This window comes from Camelus dromedarius, chromosome 5 (genome assembly GCF_036321535.1).
Source record: "Camelus dromedarius isolate mCamDro1 chromosome 5, mCamDro1.pat, whole genome shotgun sequence".
NCBI classification, from domain to species: domain Eukaryota; kingdom Metazoa; phylum Chordata; class Mammalia; order Artiodactyla; family Camelidae; genus Camelus; species Camelus dromedarius.
The window spans coordinates 3,160,117-3,178,997 of NC_087440.1; the positions used below are offsets into that span (position 1 = coordinate 3,160,117).

Here is an 18,881-nt window from a genome sequence, read left to right on the forward strand (position 1 = left end):
GGAGGCCCTTCCGCAGGGTCCACTGAACCAAGCCCCTCTCCCTTCCCAGCGATGAGAACTTGACGGAGGGAGGGAGCCCCTTCCTCCCGGAAGCCTTCGCCCACCCTCGCTGCTGCTCTTGCGACTGGGCTGGTCGGTGCGGGGTCGCTCTGGTGTGCGCTTGGGTGGGGAGGACGCTGCGGAGGACGCTGATTACCTCCACTTCTCAGCCCGCCTGGCCTTTTAATACCTTTGTAAAAAGCATGTATGTATTTATAGTGTTTTAGATTTTTCTAACTTTTGTATCTTAAGAGCAGCCCCCTGTCAAAGCATTGTACCTCTACTGTTAAAGACCTGTGTCCTCTCTCCTCCTCTCCCCCCGTAAGTGCCCTTCTAATAAACTTTTCATTGCAAAGCTGCTGTGGCAGAAGCTCGCTCTCATTCTTGCTGCCGTGTCTGGGTGAGGAGATTTAAGCAGGTCCTGGGGGCTTCTGAGAAAAGTATGTCCAAGCCCAAATGCTCTGGGACCAAGGAAGTGCCAGGCCCCACTCTGCCACTGCCCCGCGGTCCTCGCTCACTCACCCAGGGCCACGTGCGGTGCCAGGCGGTCCTTCAGGGATGGCAGAGCCTCCAGGTCGGGCGGGCAGAGGGCTGCAGCCTCACGGCTCCCCACATCTCAGCGCTGCGCCAGTCCCGTCGCCGCTGTCTCCGCGTGGTCACTAGCATTTGTGGTTCATCCGCGTCGTCTGCAAGCATTGTCCCTTGGGCAAATGACTGGATGCCACCAGATTCACCTCACCACAGGCATGGAGATGTTGATTCCTAAAGAAGTAGGTTTCCACACGTTCCGGCTCAGACGACTTAGCTCCTGTGAAAATTCATTTTAAATTCCAAGCTCCCAAGGAGAAAGAGACATCAAAGTTGTCTCCTTGGCTGAATCTTACACTGACCCCAGATGATGTGGATTAAGAAACAAGATGATTAAAATGAGCAGTTTCGGGGGAGGAGGAGAACGGAAGCGGGCAGGGGCACCTCTCCAGCAGCCTGCCTGCTAAGGACCTGACCAGAGCCCAAACACTCCCCGCACCAGGACAGAGGCACATTTCACAGAAGCGGCACCTCCGAGCCTGTGGCTTTGGCCTCCGCGAACCACACATCAAATTCCTGCTTCCATTGTCATTGCTTCTACCTTCCTAAGTGACTCTTCCCCCAGGGTTTTGTCCAGTCGACTTCTCAGCGCGTGACTCTCAAATCCATGCCTCCAACCCAACCTGTGCCTTGAGCGCCACAACTTTAACTTCCAGCTGCCTGTTAGACGTGATCCACGACTACGCGCCCCAGACTCAGTCATCCTCCACCTCGCTCGAGCCGAGTGCCCTTTCCTGACCGCCCCCCATGTTCATCAGGGGTCTCCCGGCCTCCCCTCCTCAGCCTCCAAGTCCAGGGCAGCTGGATGCATTCCTTTTCCTTGTCCCCCACCCCCTGTGCAGCTGCCCCTGCTGATCAGACCTCCCTCTGGAAAGGCCGTGACATCGGGCTTCTGCCTGGCCCCCTCACACAATCTCCTCTTCTTCTGGGGCCCACGCCTCCTCCTCCTCCCCCCGTGCTGGTGTCCCCAGACCACTGTGTGTACTCCTGACATTCCTCCCTGAGGGATCCCGTCTGCCAGCATGACTTCAAGCCACATAAATGCTAATGAGTCTCAAATCAGGATTTATAGCCCAGACATCAAACCCCAGCCTCAGACTCGTATCCAACAGCCTGCCAGCTGCTGGTACGTGGAGGGGTCACAGGTGCCTCAAACTCAGTGTAAAACGGGAGTTCATTGCCGCCTTATTAAACCACCTCCCTCTCCTGGCCTCCAGCCCCGCTTCTGTCAGGACTCTTTAGTCGCAGCCACAAAGTCGCCATCGTCCAGCACTGCCACACTCCCCACAGCCCATTGGTCCGGCTCCTCCACACTCATGACCCTGTACCCAGCATCCTCTGGCGCCTGGACCACTACCTGCATGGCTCCCTAACTGCTCCCCTGGCCACCAGCCTGCTCTCCCAGAGATGCACCATCCACCCCGCCCTCAGTGACCCACCTGACCTGCGCGGCGCCCCCATCCACCCCGCCCTCAGTGACCCACCTGACCTGCGCGGCACCCCCCAGTCCACAGCACAGACCCTAAGGCAGTTCACATGGGCCACGTGACCCTCACCATCTGGCCCCGACCCGCTCTCACAGCTTGCTGCCTCACCCCTGCCCCCCAGCCTGGTGTAGTGCAGTTCCTTGTGTATCATACCAGCCCCCGTGACGACTCGGCTTGGGACGGCAACTCCCCTTCCCCAGTCTACACCCCCGGCCACACCCCCCATCCCAGCCTGAAACACCACCGGTTCACGTGGCTAACCTCCACTAAATGCTTTGACACTCAGTTCAGACCTGCCCTCCAGGGAGGCCTTCAACACTTCCCTCCATCACCAGTCTCAACTGTGTGTCCATCTGCTCCTCCAGGCCGAGCTCCCTGACAGCAGGGTCTACACCTTATTCTTGTTCCCTTAAGAATTCCTACATCGTATTCTTTCCGCCACCACATATTTTTGCTAAATTGAGTGAATTAGTGCCCACATCTAGTAGATTCTACCTTAGCAATATCTCTTCCATCCATTTCCACTGTGCCATCCCCCACGTAAGTCCTTTCATGTGGCTGAAGGCATACCACCAACATTCAGTTTCTGATTACCTTTTACCACAGCGATTCCAGCAGTCTCCTCATTTGTCTCCCAGGGCTGGCAAGTACAGGGCAACGTTACCATTTCCTCTTTATCCAGGGCGAAAACCACTCATCACAGTGCTCAGTCCATTCTCAGCCTCAGAATCCTTCTCAACACAGCTCTCCAGGCAGGCAGTGCTAATCAGCTGGTGTTGGCTAACACTGCTGCCAGACTTCCCTGGAATTAATGGTTATGGTTCCATGTCTTTTCTGCTCTAAACCCCTTGGCTTCTTGATTACCTCAAGAGTAGGCACATAGTGTTAAGGTTCTCAACATCACTCCCTCCTTATCTACCAGTAATTTCTCTAAGTGGGCTACTGGGGTTTTCCTAACATAAACCCTTGTTTCCTTATTTCCAAACCTTCATTCATGCTATAACTTCCACTAAGAATTCTGCAGCCTCCACCCACCTACCTGCCCAGTCTTGTCCCAATAGCTCAATTCAAGCATCACTTCTTCAGTCAATGGGTCTCAGTGTCTCTCTGGCCAGCAGCATTAGTGTCACCTGGGGAGGGAGAGCCCCACCTCCCCAGGCCCCCCACCAAGAACCTGGGGCGGGGCCCTGCAGGTGATTCTGACGTGGGCTCAAGTTTTGAGAGCCACCGCTCCACGGCGCATTTTATGCCCTTCCCAACCCGCTCCGCGCTCTCCTTCCCAGAGCAACTGAGGCTGGGCACAGCACTCCTCACATCCAGCCCAGCATTCCCCTCTTGCGGCCTCGCCCTGCTCTCCCCCTTCTCCCACCTGAGGTGGATGCTGAGCTCCCGGAGAACCCAACCCATATCCTTATCCGAGTCCGCGGCATGGCACCACGAAGGGTCCCCGTCGAGTCAGTGCTCGCTTCCCCTCTCACCTGGATAAAGCAACAGGTTACAGGTGCTTGTTCTCAGCTTCAAGTTTGAGGCCTTCTAACACCATCAATGGCTTCCTGACAATTTCTTGGAGCGACACGATTGATGCAGACCATGTTGTCCTTGGGCTTCAGATGAAGAGAGTCTTCTCTCCTAAATTACGCTGCTGTTTCCATCAAGTTCCTACCCCAGGTCTTCCCTAACCTATGTTTTGCAGCATTAGAGCCACCTGGTTGGTGAGAGACAGGGAGAGGCAGTGGCTGGTCACATCCTTCATAGGAGAGAACCAGGGAGGCTTGACGTGGCCTGTTTATGCCTCCCAGATTTGTAGCTGTGGGGAGCAAGGACTTTGAGCCTATCAACATATGCACAGATAATAAAGGGTTTTGGAGGGAAAAAAAAATTGTTTTTCTTCCCAAACCTGTGTTCCAAAGATGCAATTATAACCATTAGGTCCAGGTTTTGAATCAGGACCCCTCCAACGGGAAACAAAAGTAGAAGCTGCCCATCATTAAGAGCTGGAACGGGGCTCGGCAGTGCCCCAGCAACACTCCCACGCTGTTACTCTTACCTCTTTTCAGTTCTTCCTTCTGCAAATCTGAGAAGCACCTCAGTATCGAGAGACACACTTCCCACACTACAAGAACTGTAATTCACACTTAACTACGAATAAAGCACCTAGAGCAAGACCTGTGATGTTAGCACCAGGCACAGGTAATGCCCAAAACAGAAAACTTTGAGAATTTCTAAGAGCTTTTCTGCAAGAACTTACACGCCAACAGCGCAAGGAGGAGATTACCGGACTAAACCCCAAGTGGAATCCAAATCAAAACTAGGACTTTGCCCCGCGCAGTCAGCGTGCTGCTTTCATGAACATACAAATTATGGGAAAGGTAACTGTTGGGGCGTTGTCTTCAAGCCAAGCCTGTACTAAGGTGGTCCACGTGACCCGATTTTTCACACCTTCTCCACCTACAGATTTGGCATTTAATGAGAGAATGCTGCAGCTAAACTGTCCCGTTTCAAAATTTGTCGGGAGGCGGGGGTGGGTGAAGGGCAGCTCTTAACTCACTGCTCTGAACTTATCCAGCATTCTCTGGAACCATCGCCATCAATCAGAATGTTCAATGAATCAAACCTCTGACCGCACTGGACACATGTTAGCTAAATTTAGCTTTGCATCAGCAAACACTCCAGCTCAGAATAGTTCAAGAAGCTCTCATCTTTCCCCTAGACAGTGATTCTTCTAAGGCTGTTTTTCCACGGCGGGCCAAGGCAGGGCAAGGGGCACTCCACGTGCTCTCTCGACGGCCATTGTTCAGAGACCGGCCCAAGGTCAGGGCATCTGACAAGCCTCGGCAAAAATGCTTCTCCCCACCTCCCCACAGCGAGAACACAAAGTCAGCTGTGTATCATCTGTCACGTGTCATAAGGTGTCTGCAGTGATGGCCTGACATGCTCTGTGGTCCTTGAACCACATCCCATATTACTCAGCCATCTAAAAAGTCTAGCTTCCCTGAATCTCCAGCTTCTCTGAATTAGATGCGGCCAAGTTCTATAAATAGAGAGCAAGCAAACTGGGTCTGTCAATCTTCTTGTATTCTGGCAGGAAAACGTATTTTAAAATTATAAAAATATCTATGTCTTCATCACTCTAAAATTATTACATAACACATGATTTTTCTCAGAAAAAAAAGTTTATTCTTGTCTCTCCCTACCTTCCAACAATCATGGACCTTAAAACTTTGTGATCATATCCATCGAACTATCAAATCCAAATCCAAACCAACATTAAGGGCCTACTAAGTGTCAGACACTGTGTTACACAAACAGAAACACATTTAAGGAAAAAAAAAACCAAACCTGAGTTTCTCATTTTAAATCCCAGACGGACAGTCCATAATAACCTGGACCTGGGGTGGCACGTCCATAGGTCACTTTGGATAGACTGCAATTTTTATTGCACTATTAGCTCACAATAAGTTTTCTTAAAATGGGCCTTTAAAAAAATGGGCCTTTATTAGATACCACTGGGTGCTTTAACCCCACATGTTCCCTACAAGGAGCCAATGTTCCCAGATAGCTAAGATCATGAGTAAGTATTAACACACATGCATGATGGATTCTAAAAGAGTGAGTTTGACAGACTCTTATATTATTCGCTATTTATACCTAAACCAATGAAGGCAGGCTTCTCCCCTGCCCCACACACCCCTTCTACGGAAAAACAACAAAATCATAAAAATACACGTAAGCAGACTTTATAAATAAATCACATTTTAATCACCTGGCCTTATTTAATCCACAAAATCAAGTTCACAGCTTTTTCTAGTCTGTTTTCTCTAACCATGTACCTAATATATTTTCTGAAAACTTTCAGGTTTTAAGAAAACCATATGCCACATTTCATTTTGTGACCCCAGTGCCAGCATCCCTTACATTCCCAACCAATGGCTAATGCAGTTACCTCAAAGAAACACTGATGGCATGGTGGTAAACTACAGTCTCAAAGACTTTCAGAATACTGGGGGGGGTGGGGGGGGTGGAGAAGGAAAAAACTCATCAAGCAAGAGCCTCCAATGTGCCCTGGAATGGCTCTTCCTGAATGTTCCGATCACCGAACCCTTCCCTCCTGCGGTCTCCCTGGCCCGGGACCTGCAGCATTTGGTCCCTCCTGCCATCTGTCTCAGGCTCTGCAGAGCTTAGAAGGTGCTGCACGGAGGGGTCTGAAGCTGGTTTCTGCTGGTGACCTCAGGGGCTGACAGTCCACACTAGGCCGGGAGCAGTTATCGGCCCGCGTGCCCGGAGCCGGTTCAGAGCCAGGGCAGTGAGCACCACAGTGAAGGCTAAGGTTGTGCGTTTCCAAGTGTCGCCAGAACAGGAAGACGCCTTTGATTTGCTGTACTTGCTACTCTTGCTGTGGAAACCTCCCCTTTGGCGATCGGTTTCCCTGGGGCTGACCCACGCCTCCTGGAGGTGACACAAGGGACTCAGGGATTCACTGCCCAACATCTCACATCTTCTCCCACCAAGCCCGCTCCTTAGTGTTACTATGTTGGCAGTGATCTCCGGCTTTGAGAGAGAAAGGAGGAATCGCACCTTGTTTTAAGGGTATAATGTGTGGCAACACAGCTCTGACATTTCGAGTAGCAGGGGACAATTCTGGGATGAAGAAAAATTTCTTCATGGTAATACTAACACTAAAATCTCAGGATACGATCATACTGTTGCAATGGCCCACACAGGGAGTTCCTTAAGTTTCTCTCCCTCTCTCACGTGCTCTCCCTCTCCAGTGACTTGCTAGAGAGGGATTTACTTTACCCCTACCAGAGTAGGAACCTCTTGCATCATTTACTATAGTCTAAAAATTCACATTGGTTTCTCAACAATTCTAGCATGAGCTAAGATACTATAACTTCAAATGAAATGCCCAGATGCATTTTTTTTTTTTTAAAAAGCTAGAGACTAATGTCAGGGCCAGTGGCTTTGGCCCCATCTCTACAACAGCACAAATCACATCTAAAGCTTCTTCCTTTCCCCCGGCAAAAGCATCAAACCTCAGAGCAAGTTCCTTGAAAGAGAAAATCCAGAACACCCAGGAAAGGTGGCCCCAGCTCCGGCTCTGCAGTAACAAGTGTGAGTGCAGGGGATGCTACGGAAAAGACTGACTGGGGCTGGCCTGGTGCACCTTCCTCTTCAACGTGGGCAAATCACACGGGGCTTAGAGCCTCATCCGACTGCCATTCCTAAACAAAAAAGTGTGTATTTGAAAAATTCTCACTCCTTATTGTCATTCACACTCTCCTACAATATACCGAGGGAGAAGAGATTTCTCCTTAACCCCTACTGAAAAGTAGAATTAAGGGGACCCTATAAACAAGTCAGGCGGCCAACATGATAACCGAATGTTCAGCAAAAGATGACTGGGTTGAGCAGGGAAGGGTCTCAGAGTCAGCCTGTCAGCCAAGCCCTAACATGAGCAATTCAGTGTTCTTCATCGGATGAAAGGCCTTCAATTTCATCTCTGTCTCCCCCAATTGCCATCCAGAATGCCTTGGCCACCTGGGGAGAGAGGCAAGCAACAAATCTTAGGCAACAGCTGTATTTCAGCCCATTTCATGTGTCATACACGGAACTGATTAAGACTTAAAATTCTACACCTTGCCCTCCAGCGCTCTGGCAACGGATATCAAAACCCTCAGACGTCCCGACCCAGTTCCTACATTTCTACAATTTATAGTGAGGACAGAATCAGAGTCGTACACGTAAGTGTTAAGGATGTGCCCAGCTTCACTACAGAGGCAAAAAACGCACATGACTTAACTGTCCAAAAGGGACCTGGGTAAATAAATTATGCCACCTTCACACAATGGGACACTGCAAACCACACATGCTTCCCTCCAAGAACAGGTGTTGCATCGGTAATAACCACCCAAAATTGAACAAAACAAAGTAATTAAGAGTTTTCCAGCCTCCCAAACAGCTGGGAAGGCAAACATCCTGAGTCTCAAGGTTCCATGTCACTCAACATACACTGGGCAATCCTGGTTTGACCGCAGCAACTGTATCACTACTGTGTAAACAGTCAATTAACTAAAAGTTAATACCCAATGACAAGCTCACACTAAGACACTAAGGAGTGAACAAGTGTGACATATAATTCCAACAGCACTGGACCTTCATTGGTAGGAACTCAATAAATACCCGACTGATTTTCTCACCTTCTCTGCATGCAACTTTCTCTGCTCGTGAGGAAGCGTCGCAGCCTTGTCTAGGGGGAAAATATATCTTAAGAAATTCATCTAATAGCACGGGAGCGTCTGGAGTGGATGGATGTTCTAACGCTAGAAGATGGGAGATGGGTTTCAAAGACATATGTTTATGGTGTGGTCATTACAGCTGTTAGGAAGTTTAAGTCTTCCAGATTTTCCAGATGGGAATGATGTGGGGAAACTGGTAGGGATCTGACTGATTCCATGTTAATGACACACTGAAAGAGAGAGAGAAAGGCAAGAGAAGATGGGAAAGTAAGAGAAAAAAGAATGAAGAAAGAGGAAATGGTCCCCCAGGGTATTTTTACCAACAGAGGATGGCGCAGTCCGCCAGCAGCTAAGTTTCTCAGATGAGACCAGAGTACAGGCTACAGCAGCAGTTACAAAGTTAACTCCTATTACATACAACACAGGAGCATCAGTGTGGGAGCCTGGGAGACACAATGGATCGGATTACCTTTCATTTCCTTTAACTTTGAAAATAGTCTTTCAAAATTCTCCAAATCTCCTCCGCCTGTGGTAAGACTGGCCAGTTCTTGAATATCCAGGTCTAACATGGGATCTGAAAGAAGGATTTGCCACACGTTATGTACGTACGTGCTAAATACACAGAATCCTACAGCAATGCAGCTAGCTTGGGTCAGACTGTGCCCCAGCGGCACGGCTCACGGTGCTTCCTGCCGCGTGGTTGCGAGCGGGCCCTCCGTAAATGAGCAGTCAGTGGTCCTGGCCTTACGACACTGTAATAACCAACACCGTGTCCGTGCTGGAGAAAACCAGAGCTCAGAGTTCAGGCGACTTGCTCAAGGTCACGTTAGTTAAGTGTGACCTTGGAGTCAGACTTAGGTGCTTCCAACTCTAAAAGCCATGCCCTCCACCTAAGGTACACTGAGTCAATAAATGCCTGAAATTTAGACCAAATTTTACTGTACAACAAATGTTTTCATATCCATTACTAACAACCACGTAAGGTGGTTAGGACAGATATCACTGTCCACAATTTACACATGAAGCAACCTGGGCTTAAAAAGGAACTCATCTAGAATTACAGTTGTTCAGAAGTAGAGCCAAATTCCTGTTTTCTTACTACAAATCCTGTACTGTGTCTGCCTCAGCATGTGACCTCTTTACCAAAGTCTTGCTTCCAATCAGAATTTTTACTCATCCTCCATTCTGGGCCGACCACCTCTAGGATATCTTCCTGCCGGTCCCAGATCACAGGTCTCCATCCTTTGAATTCGTCCCACACCTGGTGTTTATAGGGCTGCCTTGGCACTGGCATACGCTACTGTGTATTCTGACATCTCTCCACCGTTACTGCAGCACATACCACAGTAAGAGAGAGAGTCTGCTTTGTCTGCACCACCGAGTGCTTGAACTTAACACCAATCCACTTCCTTTTGTGCAACTGCGTTATGAGGAAAGATTTGTTACACCCATTTTATAGAAGGGCAAACTAAGGCCCACAGAGGCTAAATAACTTACTCAAGGTCATCTCACTCCTAGCGCTAAAGCCATTACTTGAAATGAGCTGTCCACGACTCCAAGGCCATGGCTCTACCCGTTACATTATAAAGCTTGTCTCTGCATTTTTAGACCATAAGCTCCTTGAAGACAAGGATAATAACATAACTCTTTGCATCTACTACCAAGCCACATAGATAATTTGATGTTAAAAATGCATTTGGTGAATAAATCTGCTTTAGTTCGATGGGCACATCATGGTTGGCAGTTGGTATATAGGGCTAGAGATAAAAATTTGTGATTTACCTCTGTATACATGATAATTAAACCGTGGATGTGGAGAGAACCACATCATGCTTAAATACAGATTTGGAAGAGGAGTTCAGACGGAACATTGAGGAATGGCAATATTTAAAGGCTGGGGATAGGAGGGGAACCTTCCAAAGAAAGAGAAGAAATAATCAGAGAAATAGGAAGGCCACCAGATGTGCTGGGGGAGTCAAGAGAAGATAATGTTTGGAAAAGGGATTGATCCCTAACACTGAATGCCACCATGAGGTCAAGATGAGGACGGGAGGTCATCTATTAGATTCAGTGGCATGGAGGTGGTCGCTGGTGAGCTGTTTTCATGGAAAATGGGAGCAAGAGCTAGACGGAGCTCAGTTGAGGAATAAATGAGAGGCAAAGAATGGAAATGAGTTTAGTAAAGAAAGAAGGAAGGAGATGTGGAGTTGAGGGAGTGTTTCACTTTTGTTGGCTTGGTTTTGCCTTTTTTTAAATTTTCAAGTAATTTCAGTCTTACAAAAAAAAGCTGTGCAAATAGTACAGAGCATTCCCGTATGCCCTTCCCCAACCACCCCCCCGCCCTGCGCCCACCTTAGCGTTAACATCTTAGGTAACCAGAGTACAATTACAACGTCAAGAAGTTAATAATGGAACAGTGCTATTAACTAAATTACAGACTTCATTCAAACGTCGCCAGTTTTTCCACTAATACCCTTTTTTTCTGTTCCAGGATCCAATCCAGGATTCTACACAGAATTCAGCTGTCAAACCTCCTTAATCTTCTCCAGTGTGTGACAGTTGCTAAGTCTTTCCTTGTCTTTCATAATTTTGACATTTCTGCAGAATACCTGGTCAGTTACTTTGTATCGTATCCCTCAGTTTGGGTTTGTCTGATGCTGTCATGTTATTAGGTGGAGGCTATGGCCCTTTGGCAGGAACACCACAGAAGTGAGTGCCCTTTCGGGGCGTCATATCAGGGGGAGATGACGTCAACACGACTGATTACTGGTGATGAAATCTTCATCACTTCTAGGGGTATCTGCTGGGTTTCTCCAGTATATAGTCACTATCTTCCCCTCTGTAATAAATACATAACTGGGGAGAGATACTTTTAGACTGGAAATGTGTTTCTTCCCAAACTTTCACCTACTGATTTTACCATCCATCAGTGGATCTTGCCTACAACTATCACTGTGCTGTATGGCTAACGGTGAGTTTCTAGTTCCCTCAGAACATCTATATTTATTCACTGGAATTCTTCTGTAAGGGGAGCAGCCTTTCTTTCCTAGTTATGTATTTATTCAATTATTTATTCAAATTAGTATGGATTCACAGACATGTCTTTTATTCTATGGGTTATAGCTCAATACTGTATTAATTTACTTTGCTGATCAAGGTGTTCTAGCTTTAGCCACTGGGAGCTCTCTCAGGTGGTTCCTGTGCCCTTTCAACATGCCCCCATTCTTTTTTTGAGCACTTGCTGACGCCATGAGATGCTCCAGGTACATCCTGGACTTTTCCTGCCCCAGCCCTGGATCAACCACTTCTCCAAGTAGCCCTGGTACCTTTTCTTGGAGAATGGTATTTAGAAACCAAGATCTCAGTGCTAAGTATGCCCACTGCTATCAGAGTATTGTGCTTCTGAGGCCCTCTGAGTGGACAGAGCTAGGAAGTGTGCATACACGTGCGCACTAACACGTGCATACACATAGCTATATTTATTTCTCAACTGCTCTTACTGTATTTTAAAAACCACGAGTTCATCCTGATACTTTCAATTCTAGTCTAGTACCAAAGGGCCATCCCAGCTTCCCCCTTTCCTTACTGGTAACTTCTCTGACAGTGAGAAACCTAGCTCTCTTTATCTACACTTTATTTTTTCAACCGTAATACATGTAAAATATATTTAATTTCAGAATTTTGAATCCATACCCCTGTAAGAATCAAACTGACTAAGTAGAGGGCAGTTTTTCTGTTCAGTTCGTGCTGTTCTCGGCCTCGTGGTATCCGGTCAGAATACCATTTCCCCAAGGTCTCCGAGTTCGTTCTTATCCTCCCCACCGCCTTCAGCTGCTCAGTGGTTTGTTTTCACGGCAGAGACCTTAGCAGGTTTCAAAGCTAATAATAGGAAGGAGTCCATTGAGAGGACAAGGCTGAATAAACTGGGAAGAAAAAAGACTCCATGTAATTTATGCCTCTTATTGTTTCCATAACCACCTACTTGAGTTTTCTACATGGATTATCTTATAAACAGAAAAAAGAACGCTTTAGAAATTCGTTACTGCACGCGGGCCCTCTGCAGTATAAAGAGAATGCAGAGATGTCGGTAGTTCCCCGACAAAAGAACGTTTATCGTTACTGTCAGTTAAGCCCCTTGGCTTTCTGGCTTTTGGACAGCAAACTCAATTCCAGTTTCCGTCCCAGGACTTTCTTGTTAGATGCCCTTCGGCAAGTTATTAAACTGCTCTGGGCCTCACCTTCATCTCTGTAAAAGAACTTCACTGCCAACCTTTATTACCAAATGAGAATGTGGACATAAAAGAACTTTAAAAGGACATGAGAGGGCTTATAAAGCTGTATCATTCTTTTTCTTTTTAATTTTTAATTTTATTTTTTAGTTTGTTTTTTGGGATGGGGGTACTTAGGTTTCTTTGCTTATTTTTAATGGAGGTACTGGGGATTGAACCTAGGACCCTGTGCATGCTGGGCATACACTCTGCCACTGAGCTATACCCTCCCCCTGTATTATTCTTGTTACCATCAGTTCTGACTACTGTGAAATACTGCGAAAAAAACTGGAAGATGGAGATATAAATCTGTTTCACTCCCTGGTTCTGTCTGTTTTTGCTGAGAGGATCTGAATCAAGATCCTGCTAAGAGAATCAGGGAGCAAATGGCACCCACAGATCTGCAATGCATTTAGTCTCCCTCCGTTCTCTGACAGCCGTCCTCAAGGCTCACGCTCACGTGGGGTGCACTGTCGAGTTTCTTCCCCAGTCCTCACTTAAAGTCAGTTCCCCTCTGGGTGATTTATGCCCCGACACACTGGCTACTGCAAGTTCCACAGAGCTGCCACTTGGCAGCCAGAGGAGGAACGTACCCACAACGCTGTCGGCCTGAGTGTCTCCCGTGTTAGACGCGCCACCTGGGTGATCCAAGAGGGAGTCGGTCCTATCTGCCGCCGGCAAACGGGGCTGCTGCTGAAGAACACACACACAAGCAACAACTGAACAGGAGGCTGCTCCAGAACTAAATCCAAAAGGCTCACTCTTCCACTTGCTGGTTAGCTTTAGAGAAACAGGAAATAGGAGCTGGAGACCAGGAGAGGTGGGGGAAGGGTCAAGGTCACATTAAAAAAAAAAAAAGGCTAAAAAGTCACAAACTCAGGAGTCTTTTTGCTCGAGGAAAAATCAGAAAGTGTTATGATTTTGCTATTGACTATTAAAACATAGTTTGTTTTGTCTAAGACCCTGTTTTAGTCAAAATCTGAGAATGTAGAAGATCCGATCACAAACAGCTCAGAGACTGAGGAAGAAGGTCCTGGAAAGACCCTGTGGCCCAGTGTGCACGATGTGCTCGTGGTTGCAGCCTGCCGACTAGGGCAAACCTGGACCCAGGTCCCGAGGACAGAGGGCTGAAATCGGCCTGTTAAACTCATTAAGGGCAAGGACCTTGCTTCAGATTTGTACAGTACACAGGAAGTACTTCAAAAGAACCATTAATTTTACTTTAAAGATCTGGAGGCAATTTTATACCTCAAGGATATCCCAGCACATTTTTAAAGCACTTCAGCAAAAACACACAGAACAGCCCAAACTGCAAACATCTCAAAAGGGCTTACTGCTTTAACGCTGGACTAGCCTGCTCTCAACAGGTAGCAAGCAGAAGACGGCTGTTTTAGGTTCTCCTTTTATCTATTTCTAATATTCTTTGCCACCTCTTAAATGGAAAGGGAAAGAAGGTAAATGGTGCAGATTCACAGTGATGAGTAGAAATGAAAGCCAAAGCAGAGAAAAGATCCAGGAAAAATCCTCACCTCCGAGTGGCAGGGCTCCACTGGTCCAAGGCTATGGTTTGCTCCAGCCAATGAGCTGAGAAGGCTAAAGCCTTGGTTCCTATCTGAAAAGAAGAAATACAATCACTGAAATTTTTTATTTACATTGTAAACTAACACAACTGTGATGAGGAAATAATGGCTACTTCCTCATTATAAAAGTCTATAAATAAAATTACTATCTATCACCATACTCTCTAAATTCTGAATAATTTTTAAATCACAGAGCATTAGTCCAGGTCGAATACACGGCAGGGCCATTACAACACACAAAAGGCCACTCAGTGGTTCTGTTTGCAAAGATGAACAGAACTGATGTTTTAGTAGTCACTATGAACTAATATTTCAGTGTTTCAAACAATTAAAAAACATTAAAAAGAATCACTGCTAAGGCATTATTATCAGGTGAAAATGAACATTCACCTTTTTTTTTTTTGAAAAAACGCTTTATATATGAATAGGCCACTGGCAGTTAAGGTTCCCAACACTTTTTATATTTGTATTTATAATACAAATCTAGAGCGAAACGTCTAGAACGGATGACGGTGTAAGCAGCCAGCCCTGACCTGAATCACCTAGACACTTACTAAAACTACCCCAGGAATCAAGAACCCTCCTTCAGACTGAGGCAAAACCTCTGGGACAGAGGCCAAGGAATCTGAATTGCAGCAAGTACTCCAGGAGAGTCCTTAGGATCAGGAAAGTTGGAAAAACAAACGAAGAAAGCACTGCCTTAGGGCAGAACGTGAAACCCCCAATTCAAGAGTCTAAAGTACAGAAATCAAAGAACTGCTCTCTCAAAAAGACAACTGAACCCGTTCGCATCTCTCTTGAAACAACCTGCAGATGTCCCACATCCTCTCCCCTGCGGGTGACACCCAATGTCAGCCAGTCCCCCGGAGAATCACAGAAAGAGAGCCACTTGTAGTCTCCTCAGCCTCCCTTTCTCTTGGAGAGATTCTCCTCCTGAACTGGGAGGAAGCCCCGACTGTGGCTTGCGGGGTCAAGGCTTGCGGCTTTTCCGGGCTCACCTCTCACCACATGGGCCGTCACCTCGCCTACTGACCACACGCGGCTCTCAGCCCAAGTCAGGACCCGGGCTTCAAGGATACCGAGTGCTGGGCAGTACTGAGAGCCTGCTGCCGCCCTGCTGCTCTTCCGGCCCCGCAACCTCAGCAGTGGCAGCGAGGCCAAATGTGCACGTGGATTCCTGGAGCCCCCTTCGCGCCTCATCCAACTTGCGTACACTGGGAGGAACTCACCAGGCCCCGTGCCTGGGTGTGGCCCACCCAAGGACCAGGCACTAAGGTTTCATCAAGGTGGGCCGTGGAGGCAGAGAGAAGCAGATCCATGTGGTGTTCCACACTGATGGATGGTTTCACAGAGCCTTGGGGTGTTTATTCAAACACCATCATAATTCTTTCTCTTCGGCCAGCGTGCTACAGACTTTAATGCAGAGCAGTTATGCCACACTCGGGGGTTTTACGAGAGCTTTTATAAAATACTTTAGGCTCTTTGTATGAAAGGCATTGTCTGAGTAAGAGTGCTGATCCAAGAGAGCCCTCACTTCTATTGCTGGAAGTAAGTTGGAGTTTGGGGAATTTTCAGATCAATTCACAAATCTCTCCGTATTCTAACTCCATGGCTTGTGTTTTTGCTTTGTTGGGCACAACCTCAGTCTGGCAGGCCAAACCACAATCCCTGAAGAGTGACACAATACAATGTCAGTTTAGGCACGTTATTAGACCAAAATGGCCTATTCACAATGTCTCCTTCTTTACAGCGGCTGCCTCCAAGGACGGGGTCCGGGGTGACAGGAGGGAGAGGGCACCGGGCTCGTCACTGTGTGCCAGAAAGCTCTGTGTGCCTGTTGACTTTTGTTCCACGCTCATGAGTTTGCCTACTTAAAGAGACTTCTAAACATTTAATGATTAAATGCTATGTGTATTTTACCACAATTTAAAAAACGGAATGCCCCAATTCTAATAATGAATAAAACGACAGAAAAGTCTGAATAAAGGGAAGAGAACTGATCTAGTGGTCAGAAAGCCTGGATTCCATTCCTGGTTCTGCCTCCCCATGTGATCTTGAACAAGTCAATGTGCCTCTGTTTTCTGATCTGTTTAAAAAACAAAAAAAGAGGGTTGCTAATCATGGTTGTTAAGGTCTTTCCTGCTCTAGATGTTGGCGATTTTATGAAGGAAAGTGGCATCCTTTAGCCTCTCTTGACAGTTAACTCTGAATTAGCTGGGCATGGGTATTTTTAAAAATTATTTAATAGGAGAGCAGCCAAGGATGCTTGTAGCTCACCCTCTCCCACGAATACACCGAGACATCCATGGACCCACGCATCCACTCAGAACACCTCCTGAACTTTGACAGAACATTGCCTTCCTCAAAAGACAGAATTCCTCACAAATTCTGGTAAAAGAAATTTAAAAAGAGGAAAAAGAAAATTAGTGTGTGATCTGTCCCACGGGGAGGAATGGCCAAGGAGGAATAGCGCTCTGATGCTGGGACGCCCCCTCTCCAATGGAGGGATCAGCGGTGGGGTGGGGGGAACCTCTGATGGGGAGGAGTGCACAGCAGCCTCTTGGCCGACAGAACTGAGAGAAACCGGCACAGAGGGTCCCTGGGATCCCCAGCCCTAGACGCAGGCCGGCAGGGGTGGCCCAGGACTGGCTGCCTGAGCCAGGGGGAGGGCTGGGGCCAACTGCGCAGAGGCAGCCTCAAGGGGCTGGAGTGTGCTGTGGGCCGTGGCTGGGAGTGTATACCGAATAGAATGGCCTGGGTCCCCCATTAAAATAAAAAACCATCACTGCTGGTGTGCGCTGTGGGGAGGGACACAACGCGGCTGCGCCATAGCCACTGTCTCCGCAGGCCCGCAATACCATCGCGGGAGAGAGGCAGGGCTCGTCCACAGCCACCAGATTCGCTGGTGCACAGCTCCCAGGTGGAGGTGGGGTTGAAGCCTGAATCCGAACCCAGGGGCTTGGCAATTTCATAGGTGGGACTGAGATTTGTTTACAGCCCCAGCCCCAGGCAGAGGGGACCAATTTGCTCTGAGGGTGCCTTTGTGGACCCAGGCATCTAAGACTATAGAGCAAGGGGAGGAGTCCTGGCACAGAGCTGGGGGGAGGGCTGGTGCAGCATCTTCAGCAGGCCTGCCTAGCCTACACGGACGTGGCGCTGGGGACGGCACTGACAGCTGCTACAGGTCTGGGGGGAGGGGTCTGCGAGTCCAGGCCTCTAAGACAAATGACAGGAGCTGGCATAGTGGTGGTGAGTGCAGGAACAGCGTTTGGCACCAGGGGCGACCCTGACCCGATAGCTTGCCACGATTCAGGTGTGTGGCCCAGAAGTCCAGGGACCTGCACCGGTAGCTCTGAGGGCAGAGAGGCTGGGGGACACCGGAGTAAGAGTACTGACATTCCAACAGCTAAAGTGGGGACAAGGGCGTCAACAGAGTAGGTGAAGCACTCCAACCTCACCTGCCACACACCGCAGCTCAGAAACAAGTCTGGAAGCCTCCATTCCAACAAAAGGGGGACAGACCCAGCCCCTGCCAGGGTTGTGACAACCACAGGACAAAAACGAGGCCCCACTCAACAACCAGGGCAGGCTCTGACTGCATCACCAGCCACGACCCCAAGCAAAGGGATAACAGCCAACACGCACGGAAGAAAGATGTGGCAACCATCCATACTAAAAACAGACCTCGTGACAAAATTAGAGGCACACAGTCTACACAGGAATGCAACCTCTTTAAAAAGAAAAACAAAAAACAGCCCTTCAAGACTACAGCAGGTAACTGATACTCCATAATCTATAGTGCCAGAGATATATAAATAAAATGAAGAAACAGAGGAACTTCTCCCAATTAAAAGAACAAGAGAAGTCCCCTGAAATAATGATCAATGAAATAGACCTTGACAGTCTACTAGATCATGACATCAAAAAGGCGATGATAAAAGCACTGAAGGAAAAAAGACTATAAATAAACATGCAGAATACTATGAAAAGGAAACAGAAACTATAAAGAGTAGCCAATTAGAAACAGAAAACTCAACAGCTGAGATAAGAGCCATGCTAAAGGCAGTCAAAAGCAGACTAGATAATGCAGAGGGATGAATAAGTGACTTAGAAGACAGGATAACAGGAATCACTCAATAAGAACAACAGACAGAAAAGCAAGTGAAAACTAATGAAAGCAAGATAAGGGACCTATGGGGTAATACAAAGCATCCCAAGCGACACATAATAGGGGTCCCAGAAGGAGAAGAAAGAGAAAAGGGGATTGAAAAGGTATTTGAAGAAATCATGATTGAAAACTTCCCAAACCTAAAGAAGGACTCAGATATCCAAGTACAGGAAGCACAGAGGATCCCCAAGGAAAACCCAAATAGACCTAGACCAACACATATTATAATTGAGATGGCCAAGGTTAAAGTTAAATGATTCTAAAGGCAGCAAGAGTAAAACAAAGAGTTAGTTACAAGGGAACCCCCATAAGGCTTCAGTTGATTTCTCAACACAAACACTGCAGGCCAGAAGGAAGTGCCAAGATATATTCAAAGTCCTGAATGAGAAAAAGCTGCAACCTAGGATACTCTATCCAGCAAGGCCATCCTTTAGAATAGAAGGAGAGATAAAGAATTTCATAGACAAGCAAAAACTGATAGAATCAGCAATACTAAACCCATGCTAAAAGAAGTC

General features: G+C 47.6%; 1 protein-coding gene across 3 annotated transcripts in view; it reads right to left on the reverse strand.

Moving 5' to 3' along the window:
• Positions 1-5,850: 5,850 nt before the first annotated feature.
• The window catches only part of AAGAB (alpha and gamma adaptin binding protein), a 56,349-nt gene continuing 43,318 nt past the window's right edge, over positions 5,851-18,881 (reverse strand). Inside the window, exons 6-10 of one of the 3 annotated variants that reach the window (XM_031452899.2) lie at positions 14,148-14,230; positions 13,212-13,308; positions 8,820-8,924; positions 8,312-8,361; positions 5,851-7,652 (exon numbers count right to left, since the gene is read on the reverse strand). In XM_031452899.2, coding sequence (XP_031308759.1) covers positions 7,575-7,652; positions 8,312-8,361; positions 8,820-8,924; positions 13,212-13,308; positions 14,148-14,230 — 413 coding nt within the window. In that variant the 3' untranslated portion in view covers positions 5,851-7,574. Of the gene's footprint in view, positions 7,653-8,311; positions 8,362-8,819; positions 8,925-13,211; positions 13,312-14,147; positions 14,231-18,881 lie in introns of all 3 variants that reach the window. The other 2 variants (XM_031452898.2, XM_031452900.2) reach the window with 2 other exon arrangements.